Genomic DNA, 12778 nt, shown 5'->3' on the forward strand with positions numbered 1-12778 from the left:
TCTGCGTAATCGGAGGGCATGTATGACTAGATGTATGGATGTGAAGGAGGCGAGGAGTGTATGTCAAAACAGAAGAGTGTGGCGTTCCACCCTCTCTGCCTACCCCTGCGGGGAAACGGCATGATGGTAGTAGTAGTATATATTAATAAAACTCATGTTTTTTACCACTGGAGTATTTGTTACGACTAGTTTCGGAAGCTACAGACGCTTCCATCTACGGGTTTAAATATAAAACATGTGTTTTATTTATAATTTAATCATGTATAACCACCAAGTGAATGCCAAAACAATGAATAACATTATAAAATGTATATTTTATGAGGCTTTCTTTAACTGAAACATCTTATTTTTGTCAGAGGCCTGTTTTTAAGTGGGATTAGCCTCCTGCGATGTTGATTCTCAGCTGCCAATCCATCTCTTTGGTGGTCTGCTCAGGCATCATCTACCTTATGGTGGAGACTGACTGGAGCATTTCGCCGTTACATAACACGTTACGATGCGAGCATTCAGGCTGTCAGTACACCGAGCCGAGCGTTCCATCCATAGATTCGGATGCTTGGTGATGCTCGCCGCGAGGGATTTTTCTACGTCATGTTACGACGAAATGCTCCGGTCAGTCTCCACCTTTAGGTTGTGCGATGCAATACTATGCAATGTGGGGGAGTCTGGATGGTCCACACATAAGTACTTACCTTCCCCACTTAACGACATCTTCAGTCTCGCATATTTCTCTTATCCTGGTATTCCTTATTCTTATAAGCAAACCCAACAGTTGGCTGCTTATATCATTCACCATGATAATCTCTTAATTTATTCATTTTACTCAATATTTCAAGGATATTGCATGGTTAATAGTAAATTAACCTACTGCAAAATTTTTAATGAACCTTGTTACATATTCACAGATATATCTTATAACGCATGATATGTATCTATGATGAAAATGATGTTTTCAAACAATATTGTCAATTCATCAAACATATTGATGTGCGCCTACATTAAAAGCTCTAGACACATTCGTTAAGATGTGAACCCAAAGATAAAATGCCTCTAAATATCTACTAGGCATATCTAGAGTCTATGCTTTGATCTGAGATATACGAGGGCCGACCCAAAAGTAACAATAAAAAGTAAATTTTACACACTTAATTAAATGATTTTTTTTTGAAAATTTACACACTTATGTACCATGTTATGAGCCGAAAAATAAAAAAAAATTGGTTAAAAACGGTAATGTTTGGATGTTTTTAACCAATTTTTTTTTATTTTTCGGCTCATAACATGGTACATAAGTGTGTAAATTTTCAAAAAAAAATCATTTAATTAAGTGTGTAAAATTTACTTTTTATTGTTACTTTTGGGTCGGCCCTCGTATAAAAGTCATTTCAAGATGTCTCTGTGTATATGAAGCTCAATTTTGGATATTGTCAGTTTACTATAAGAGTGTGATATGCTGGATAATATCTACAGCCATCTCAAGTGACCTTTTAGACTTAGTTAGTTTACACATACACCCGTAATTATTTGATATATGCTATTTGTAATAGTAAGTGTACCTGATCATAACCATAAACAGTATCATTGTAAATGAATTGTATATTAAAGTGACTTACATGCAATACACAGTATTTTTGACTTTTAACATTGTGTTTTTGTAAATAAATGTTTTACTTTTTGTTAAAAGATTGTTTTATTTATTATACAGGGTGGTACAAAATTAATCACCCTATTGGAAAATGTTTTAATTTTTGCAAATGGCGTACGTTAATCATATTTGTAATTTGTGCACTATACAATCATATTGATAAAACGGGCACAAATGTGTATCAACACTGCGGCAGCCAATTGGCGGATATCATCTCTTTCACTCAACAGAAAAAAAATTAAAGGTCCAAATAAAAAATTCCATTACTCAAAATATATATTTTTTAAATTAATTACAAGTTTTTCAAAAACAAAATTAGATGGTTGATTTTGCGCCACCCTGAATCTGTTTGTATATTGCAGTTGTCTAGTTCAATCTCGCTTTCGTAGTGTAATGGTCGGCACACTCGGCTACCATTCTGGAGGTCCCGGGTTCGATTCCCATGGGGATCAAATAAATATAAGTGATGTTTTCACTCTAATATTTATTCAATATTACCCTGGACTGGTACCTGAAGGGGAGGGCTGATCACCTTTCCTTCATGTGTTAACGATCATTATAACACTACATTTATATGATGCAGTGGCCTATGAACCATCATGAGGGTTTGAAGAAAAAGAAGAATACATGGTTTACATAAATATTTTTATTTATCAATATAGATTTTTGTAAAATCGTAAAGTTTTTTTTTTACATTTTTATTTTGTTAGTGAATAAATAATTTAAAACATTTAACATTATTATTTTAGCTTAAAAAAAAATCTGATATTTTCTTTTGAACCAAAACCTAACCTAATTAGTGTTCAAGGGCTAAATCTTGCATTCATCTCAAAACCATCAACTCCTCAGTATTCTGGATGATTTCTTCAACCAAGTTGATGGCTATGTTGAAAGTTTTCACGGCTTCAGAGGGTGGGATTTTTAAAAATTGGCATCAGCTGCTCGCCGTCATGAGATTTGAAAAATAGTTTGAATTGCAGCACTTTTCAGATAACGGAGCATTCGGATTAATGAGCTGGCACTGTATATATTTTTTAATACATATAGTGTTTTTATGGGTCTACTTATACAATTACAACAGTCTATTACAGGCCACTTCCTGCACAGAGTTTTTAATCACGGTAGGCAATAGGTTGGATAAGGGTAAGGTATAGTAGGCACTGGTCGTATTTCTCTATGGAACGCGAGTAATCCAGGGTAGCCACTGCTTTTCTGCCTATATAGGATGCACGCCTCTGATTACAGGTGACTTGTTTCTCCTTCAAACCCTTGATTTTCTTTAGCCGCCTCGTCTCTGCCATTGTTTCCGTTGAGATCTTCAACCTTTTGCAGCTTGTACATGTACCTGGAACATTTTCAATTACATTTAACATAGGATGAATGAGAGTTTTTACTTTTTTGAAGTTGTTTATTAATAAATACACTTGAAATATGATGTATCATATAAATGTGGGACAAAACGATGGATGACAGATGTTCGAATGGTGAAATAAAGAAATAACATGAGGCTGAGATAAGCCGGCTGTCCAAATTTAAAACACAGTAAGGGACATTTTTTTGTAGTAGTTTTTTTTTGCATTTTCGGACTAAGTAGAGTCTACTTAGTCCATAAAAGCAAAAAAAACATACTACAAAAAAAATGTCCCTTACTGTGTTTTAAATTTGGACAGCCGAAGCGTCATTAGTACAATTAACCCTTAGAGTGCGAACCGTTGATATATCGACTCTATTAATGCGTATAAAGTGTGGAGCGTCGGAATACCGACTATTGCGCAGTTTTAAATAAATACAGTTACGTAGCAATTAAATCAATACAGTTATAGTAAAAAAAAATTAGTAGTTTGATATGTCCTTTACACATAAGAGAAAGAATTACGAAAATTCATCTACATTTGAGGAAAATAATTAAGATCTGTGCACATTTAATTAAAAAGATCCTTTTTTTAAAAATCCTTTGCAATTTATGCAAAATATGTGAAAATAAGCTCAGCACTAAAAGGGTTAAGAAAGGTGTGTTCTTTATTGATTTAGTATTGACTTTGTAGAATAACTTTGTGAGTATGTATGATGAGATGCATGAAGCGTTCCCTGTGGGGAAGCAGCGTGATAGTTGATTAATGAGTACTTGCGGAGTAACATGATGATTTCAAGATCACTTTTTTGAGTTTTCAATGTAAACACAACTAGTTTCGAGAACAGGTTCTGAGGATGTTCTCATAAATAGGTGATAATACAAACTACATTTTCACCTGTTGATGAGAATATTTGTAGTTCTCAAAACTAGACATGTTTACATTAATAAACTCAAAAAATTGTCACTGTTTATACAGGGCCAATTTTACACACTTATGTGTTGAGATGGTTTGAACATGTAGAACGGTTTAAAAAGAATAGTGAAAATGTATGACGTTAATGAAGTTAAATATAAATGAAGGGGAAAACAGAGGAAAACTTGGCAAGGTCAAGTATTTTAATTTTTTTTTTCTTTGTTCGGGAATTACACAGCTTTACATATTTTTATTTTTAAATTCTTACATTAACAATAATAAAGCCAATTATATAATTCCACATTTATACATTTTACACAGATATACAGTTAAAAAAGGTCAGGCCAGGAGTTGGAATAATTGGCAGATATGTATGAGGAGATGCATGAATATGAAAGAGACGAAGAATGTTTGTAAAGACAGAGTGGTACAGTGTTCTATTATCTGTGCCTAACTGGTGTGATGGTTAGTTAGTTACCTATTTAAAAAAAAAATAGTATTATAAAAACCATACTACACTTTATTACTACATTGGTATTTACGATGTGATTTGGTATACAATTTGGCACAGGATACCTTAGGATAGGAACTTTGGACAAATTGATGTTTTGATATAATGAATAGAAAGTACTTACAGAAATAAGCCGACTGAGGGTGAAACTAATAGAGCAGAGAGAAGACAGTACGCTCCCGGAAATGATTCCACAGTATGGACATAAAATGCAGCAAATATTGGACCATATATTGTGTTCACCACTGCTTCACAAACTCCAAACACCGAATTGATTTTACCTGCAAAATAAATGATTTTCTTATGCAATTTGGAATACATAAATATAAATTTGGATTCTACTATTCCACACAATGGTTAATTTTCATTGATTTTTTTACATCACCTAAAAAAGATTTATTTTTTTACTATACTATGTGAAGTAAGATCATAAATTCATATGAAAACTGTTATTAACACTCTGACTGCATTCAACATAATGCAAACAATAACAATGTTGATAAAATAGCAATTTAAAAAATGCTAAAACCATTTTAACACATAATTTGCGGGTAACGCTTAAAATCGTTACTAACATACTGTTGGTAGAGAGCGAGAGACGCTTATAAGCGTTCTATCTGGTTACTTTTGGTACAGCATGAGATGCCAAAAAACATTCTACAGATTAGAGTTGGGTTTGTGGATACTTGTGATTTGTTTACGACCCTTATTAATACACTTATTAGGGTCAGGGTTGATGAAAAAACCGACCGCTGACAAATGTTCTTTTTACAGCTCATGTTTATGCTTGTTTTGGGACAAGCGAGTATAAACACAAAGTTATTGAGGAGACTGCAATATGGATGTTCAATAATGGGCAGAATAGTGAATGTTACACAAGTGTATAAAGTGATCACTTAAGCCAACCAAATGCCAGGTAGTAAACCCTGGTGCTCAGACTCATCTTCTTTCATATGTAAAAAAAAGAAGAATGATACATTTTTCATATCAATTTGAGACACCTTTAAAATTGATATCTCATTCGTAGGATGAATAATCCAGTGTCTGATTTAATAAATAATATCCAATAGTGTTTTTTTGTTACCTATTTCATTCGGTTCAACAACTTTGGTAGCCATTGACCTCATAGCTATAACGGCCGTTCCTCCCACAAGTTCCACAACAGGACCCGCAAACAGCCACTCTTTGCTGGGAGCAAAGGCATACACAAAGCTAGCCAGAACCTTGGAAATACATGCGATTGCTGCCAACAGGCAATCATTCATCTTGTAGTACTTGCTGAATATTGTCAATGCGAACATTACACCTGAAACAAAATGTAAAAAGGAAGTTTTTAAAGTATTTTTTGCAAAAATTAAACCAGATCTACTGCATCTCTGGTGATGGTTCAATCTACATACTCATACAGCAGAGTTCTGCTGTATGTATATGTAGATCCGACTATCCAAACTCCAACATACTATGAAATATATTGCTATTTGAAAAACAATGATTCTGAATTCAGGAATTAAAAAAATATTGAAACATGGTTGCATCGTAGAATGCTACGCACTCTATGGACGGATATGGTTAGCAATGCAAATAAGCTTCAAAGAGCAAGAGCAGGGAGACAGTTGCTGACTGAATCCAAAGTCTGGAAGATGTCCTATCTGGGGCATTTGCATAGAGGAGAGAAGTACGAGCTATTGCACCTAATCATAAGGCATAATATAAGATCAACAAGGTGAATGCAGAAGGCAGATCTCCTGGCTCCGGAATATACGATATTGGACGGGGATCAGAACAGTAAAGGTGCTGCTTAGAGCTGCCCGGGACATGGACACACTTTCAAGTCGTCGACGTCAGAGGGAGAAGAATTTGTTTATGCCCTCAATTACTATTATATTTTATTTATTGTTTCGGCATTAACTTTGTGGTAAGACATGTTACAATAATTAAAGAAAACACTTCGTTTTTTACCACTTGAGTTTAATTATAGACTACATGTTTCAGAAGCTAAACTTCCATCATTCAGGTCTGTATAATAACTAAAATATAAAATATAAAATTGTTCTATAAATAAGGATAGGGGGAAAGTAAGGGGAAGGGGTTAGTCAAGGAACGGAGTTTGAAAACAAAGGAAAAATTGAAAGCAATGGCGAAGAATTTTGAAACAATATATTATTTAATAAATTATTATTAGAATTCAGGTTTTTTTGTATTTCTAAATTTTCAAGATAATTCATAATTTGGCCTTTATATGGAACAAGGTGTAATAATTTTAATTTATGGGAGTGAAATGAGTGATTAGTATCTATTATATGATTTGCAAATTCCGAAAAATAATTACTAACAAGACCGCTTTGATGTTCTTTAATTCTAATCTTTAAATTTCTCGCAGTTTGGCCAATATATTTTCTATCACAATCTCCACACGAAATTTCATAAACACCACTTTTTTGTAATAAATCAATTTTAGATTTTGAGTTATCGAGGATTTTCAAAATCTAAAATTGATTTATTACAAAAAAGTGGTGTTTATGAAATTTCGTGTGGAGATTGTGATAGAAAATATATTGGCCAAACTGCGAGAAATTTAAAGATTAGAATTAAAGAACATCAAAGCGGTCTTGTTAGTAATTATTTTTCGGAATTTGCAAATCATATAATAGATACTAATCACTCATTTCACTCCCATAAATTAAAATTATTACACCTTGTTCCATATAAAGGCCAAATTATGAATTATCTTGAAAATTTAGAAATACAAAAAAACCTGAATTCTAATAATAATTTATTAAATAATATATTGTTTCAAAATTCTTCGCCATTGCTTTCAATTTTTCCTTTGTTTTCAAACTCCGTTCCTTGACTAACCCCTTCCCCTTACTTTCCCCCTATCCTTATTTATAGAACAATTTTATATTTTATATTTTAGTTATTATACAGACCTGAATGATGGAAGTTTAGCTTCTGAAACATGTAGTCTATAATTAAACTCAAGTGGTAAAAAACGAAGTGTTTTCTTTAATTACTATTATATTTGCACAACAAATTATTTTAATTTTCCTTAAAAAAAATACAGTTAAATATCCTAGCACATTGTTGGGGGGAAACTCTTAAAAGGGCCTTTTACATACTGTTGGTAGAGAGCGAGATATGCTTATAAACGTTCTATTTGCTTTTTTTGGTAGAGCGCGAGAGACACCAAAAAACAGATCAGTGCGGATTGAATTAGGTTTGCGGTTACTTGTATGTAATTAGGTTACTTGTGATAAGTATACTACCCTAATTAACAAATCTAATTAGGGTCGGTGTTGATGAAAAAACTGCCCGACAACAATGTTAACCAATGCATTTTATAATGACTTACCAAAAAAGTTGACTATAATAGAGTATGCAGCGAACATACTGAATTCCACTTCGCTGAATTGGAAGTTTCTTCTGGCATAAAGGTATTGTACACTACCAGCACCTAGAACATTAAATGCAGTAAAATTATCTACATGTGTTGGTTACTAGGACTTTTGGGGATACTATGTTAGTTACTCTCCTTATCATTCATCGTTCACTGTTATAAAAGTGGTTTTACACAAAGTGAACGATGAATGATAAAGAGAGTGTTATATTACCATACCACAAAGTTAAAAATGCATTTAATAAACAAATTATAAACATTAGTCATTCAAAAGTAAAATGTGTTCGATAGTAAATTTTTGTCACGATGTTGGTTTATTGGCTAATAAATTAATATCCAAAATCAAAAGACTATCGGTTACATTCTTATTGAAATCTGTAGAGAACTAAGGGAGATATGAAGGTTTGAACTTTATAAATTTGAATAAAACGATAAACGTGCATTCGCATACGTCATCAAATTTCCGTCATGTAACGTTTCATGTCCTGCCCTGTAACTGTAACGTCCGTCCTGTAACGTCCTGTAACGTCTGCCTCCATAGTGTAATGGTCAGCACGCTCGGCTACCGTTCTGGAGGTCCCGGGTTCGATTCCCAGGGGGGTCGAATAAATATAAGTGATTTTTTCACTGTAATATTTATTGAATATTACCCTGGACTGGTACCTAAAGCGAAGGGCTGATCACCTTTCCTTCGTGTGTAAACGATCAAGATAACACTGTGTTCACATAAAGCAGTGCCCTATGCACCATTGGGGTGCGGATAAGGGTTTAAAAAAAAAAAAAAAAAACGTTATATGACGTCATATGGTTTATTGTCTATGGTTTGTAGAGCTGTAATAGTAGTAGTGTGGATTGTTTGTTTACCACTACACTACCATTTGTGCTATCCAAATATGAAGAGAACAAATAGAGACGCCAATAATTTAGCAATAACACCAACATTAAAATAACTCCATCGTTTTTGTAACGTCATTCAGTACCAACTTACGAAAGTAACGTTTTTTCGAAGGCGAATTTTCCAAAAGAAAATGATGAATGAAAATATTAATTATGTCGGCTTTTTTAAACACAAAACGAGTCTAATACAGTCCTTTATAGGTTGAGTATGTTAAATTAGATATTCCTCCCGTCTGACAAAGATCCATTTATTATTAACACTTTTTACGCCGTGCGCATAACACCGAAGATCAAACGACTTGCCGAAATAATTCCGGACATCCCCTATGGAAAGGAATACAGTAAGGGTGTGAGTAATGAACGAATTGTTTTTTTTAGCTATGCAATGTTTGTATCAATTTCCTGCATTTTGTTGATTAACCCTATCACATTTTTTTGGACAACCCAGAATAAATGCCTTACATACTGACTGAATTGTATCTGATTATTTTATAAATCATGGCATCAGATCCGACGCCTTTCTTTCATGTGTTAACGATCAAGATAACACTGCGTTTATATAATGCAGTGCCCTATGCACCATCGGGTGCGGATAAGGGTTTGAAGAAGAAGAATCGCAAACATATTTGGCTCTCAAGAAATTTTTCTTCTTCTTCTTCTTCTTCTTATAGGCCTTGCGGCCTGTTTTTAAGAGGGATTAGCCTCCTGCGACGTCGATTCCCAGCTATCGGCCCATCTCTTTGGTGGTCTCCCCGGGAGTCGTCTACCATGGGGTTGGCCGTACAGTCCGATGTGGGGGGAGTCTAGATGGTTCTTTGGTTTTTAATTGTTGTAATGTGCATATTTGGTTTTTTGGTTTATAAGTTTGCCGACCACTGCCGTACATAAACGTAATAACCTAAGATTGCGTGTTTAAAGCACTAAAAAGACTCGATTGATAGTTCAAGAAAAAAAAGATTCCGGGATCATAAAAAAACCCATTCAATTCGTAATTTGCTTCGCACTTGGTTCTGGCTTCGAGCATCATCAAAATTATTGAAGCACTGTCATTTATAAGAGATGAGGTAACCCGTTTGAACTTCTCTGGGGTCCTTGCGTTTTAACACATTGACTACCAGAAGCCAATTAGTCGGCTTTTCACTGCCAACCGTAAACGACCAAATACCGATTAATCGGTTTTTCTACCCTACGCACTCTCACAATTATGTACATCACTATATCGATTTTAAATTTGAACCATTTTTTTACGCCTTTATCCGCACCCAATGGTGCATAGGGCACTGCATCGCAGCGACGCAGTGTTGTCTTGATCGTTGATTGCATGAAGGCAAGGTGATCAGCCCTGGGCTTCTTGTACCAGTCCAGGGTGATATTAAATAAATATGAGAGTGAAAATCGGCCATATTTATTTTGGCCCCCCTGGGAATCGAGCCCGGGACCTCCAGCAGGGTAGACAAATTTAATAGAAAAGGATATTTAGTAGGAACTATAAAATAAAATAAAAAAATATATATGCATAGCTATCATAAAGTTGTCATAAGTTGTCATAAATTTACACATTTTTTTTTACTTTTTTTCTCTTTTTTTTTTGTACCCTGCTTATAAATGCAAGGTCATGCTACGGGTAAGGGATTCTTACATTTTTACTATAGTGCTTTCCAGTATGCATTATGTGGGAGGAAAAAAAGAGGGTAGAGCAGCGTTCAGTGCAAATTTACACGTTGAAGACAATATTTTTGTACTTGAAATTATAAGCAAAAAATGTCGTATTGTCATTCATTCCAGATAAATTTTGCATTTATTAAAAATATTGTCTTTTTTATTTTAGTTCCTAGTAAATATCCTTTTTGAATTAATAGTTCAAATTTAAAATCGATCTTTATCACTATTGATATACACAATTGTGAGATTTTTTTTCAATACGTAGGGTAGACAAACCGACTAGTGTTTGTTCTGTTGGGTAATATATCCAATATAAAACAAGGTTTTTGTTGGATTGAATTCTACATTTATTTATGTATATCTCAATACGTGATGCGTTTTGTCTTCTTAGGACATTATCAAACACTGACTAAAAATATTTACAAAATGTCCTTATATACTAACAATAAGGACATTTTGTAAATATTTTTAGTCAGTGTTTGATGATGTCCTAAGAAGACGAAACGCGTCACGTATTAAGATAAACATAAATAAATGTATGTAGAATTCAATCCAACAAAAACCTTGTTTTATTTTGGATATATTACCCAACAATTCAATATGGAATTCTACCAACTGTCTGCAGTTACAATAAATAGTGTTTGTTCGTTTACGGTTGGCAGCGAAAAGCCGACTAGTCGTCTTTTGGTAGTTAATATGATTGAAATTTAATAATCAAACGATTGTTACAGAAATTAAGGATGTATTTGTGTATTGCGTGCATTTTTGCTATTAGTACAAATTTGCTTGGATTTTAAGGTAAGTCCTACAAAAATTCGTTGGTAAATAAAGTGTTAATAGTGTTATATCGCAAGTTAACACATGCACAGGTACTTACCGTGAACCGGTCCGGATATTATAATATAGCAGGCGACAAGAAGAATCGTCTGCATTCTTCTGTTGGTCGGACGTTTCTTGAATAACACCATAAAAGTGTCTAAAATATGCCTCCAATTAAAGAATACTTTACACGAATTCTCTTCTTTCAATTCCACCTGTTTTTCTACTTTTTTCTCTTGGATTCTTATGTAGCCGTAGATGAATCCAGTGATGTAAAACATCATGGATATCGTGAAAACTCCGTAAAATCCTACTGCGTTTAGAAGTGTTCCACTCAGAGCCATGCCGACAGGTATGGCTAAGGATATGAAGGTATTTACAATTCCGATCCTGAATGTTCTATCAGCTGGAGTTGTATTGTCAGCTAAGTACGTGAAGATGCCTAAGAACATGGTTGCATATCCGCCAGATAGAGCTGGAGGAAGCGCTTCTATAAGACCAGCGACTTCCAGAGGCCACTGGAGGAAGAAATAAGTGCAGAAGATAAGTCCGAAGCTGGTAAGGAATTCTCCGATAACAGGGACTAGCAGACATGGTTTCCTCTTGCCCGTTCTGTCGCTCCAAGCTCCTATAAACAATATCATTATAGCTGGAATAGCCGTTTGCAAAGGTAGTCTCCACGCTCCCATATAAACCACTAGTTTCTGTACCTCGACTTCTTCGTGAGTGCCATTGCTGGTCTGATGTATGAGGCTGTCACAGAGCTCCGTACTGTAGTTTTGATTGACCCTGCAGGCTTTTTCTAAGTTTAGATTCTGAACAGCCAGGCTGGCTATGACGCTCGGCATCACATAGCAAGCTAGAAGAGGTTCTACTGTTATGTTGTTTTTGAATATTTTAAACTTTTCGTAAAATGTCGTGTTGCTCAGATCTTTCCCATCAGCCTCCGTGTCTTTGATTTCATTCTTGATTTCAACCATTTGAGTGGCCTCGGTTTTTTTATTTCCATTTTCCATGTTGATAAGTTATATTTGATTTTGTTAATCACGGACTTTAAATAATAAGAAAAAAGATCACTTAAATCATCGTTAATGTATTGAATAACAAATTAACGCTTTTTTATGTAGGTATTCAATATGTTTATAAACAAACTGTGTTTATTTCCAAAACGACAAGACACCCACCACTATTAAGATCCGTACACACACTGAATACTGAATTCCGGGATTGGAATCGTGAAGTATTAAGTCAAGTTCACGGTTGTGTATGTGCGTTATTTTTATTAAGTATGTTACGAGCATGTACACACAAACATATCGCTCACTCCTTTCAAGAACGTCATAAATCAAAAAACTTGATTTTTCAGGAGAACGTTTTTAAAGTTTAAAAATATAATACAATGTATTAAAAATAAATATCAAGCCACTTACTGAACTTTTTACTGTGCAGCAGATCTTTTTAGGTAAAACCTGAGGGTTTTTTCTCCATTTGAAAAATATTAAATATATTTAAAAAAAATATTAAACAATACCTTTTCTTCAAAATGCAAAAACAACACTTTCTGCCCTGTAGCGGGTAAA

The 12778-nt window shown here is 34.3% G+C and overlaps 1 protein-coding gene across 1 annotated transcript; it reads right to left on the reverse strand.

Annotated features, from left to right (window-relative positions):
- Positions 1-2271: 2271 nt before the first annotated feature.
- LOC148310375 (lysosomal proton-coupled steroid conjugate and bile acid symporter SLC46A3-like) lies at positions 2272-12407 on the reverse strand. Its single transcript, XM_088258564.1, has 5 exons — positions 11257-12407; positions 7776-7877; positions 5508-5729; positions 4548-4704; positions 2272-2990 (listed from the first exon to the last, which is right to left on the reverse strand). The coding sequence occupies exons 1-5, from the start codon at positions 12212-12214 to the stop codon at positions 2885-2887; spliced, it is 1545 nt and encodes a 514-aa protein (XP_088114690.1). The 5' UTR covers positions 12215-12407; the 3' UTR covers positions 2272-2884.
- Positions 12408-12778: the final 371 nt, after the last annotated feature.

This window comes from Brachycentrus maculatus, unplaced genomic scaffold (assembly GCF_059751285.1).
Source record: "Brachycentrus maculatus isolate JH-2025_06_01 unplaced genomic scaffold, ASM5975128v1 h1tg000098l, whole genome shotgun sequence".
Taxonomy (NCBI): domain Eukaryota; kingdom Metazoa; phylum Arthropoda; class Insecta; order Trichoptera; family Brachycentridae; genus Brachycentrus; species Brachycentrus maculatus.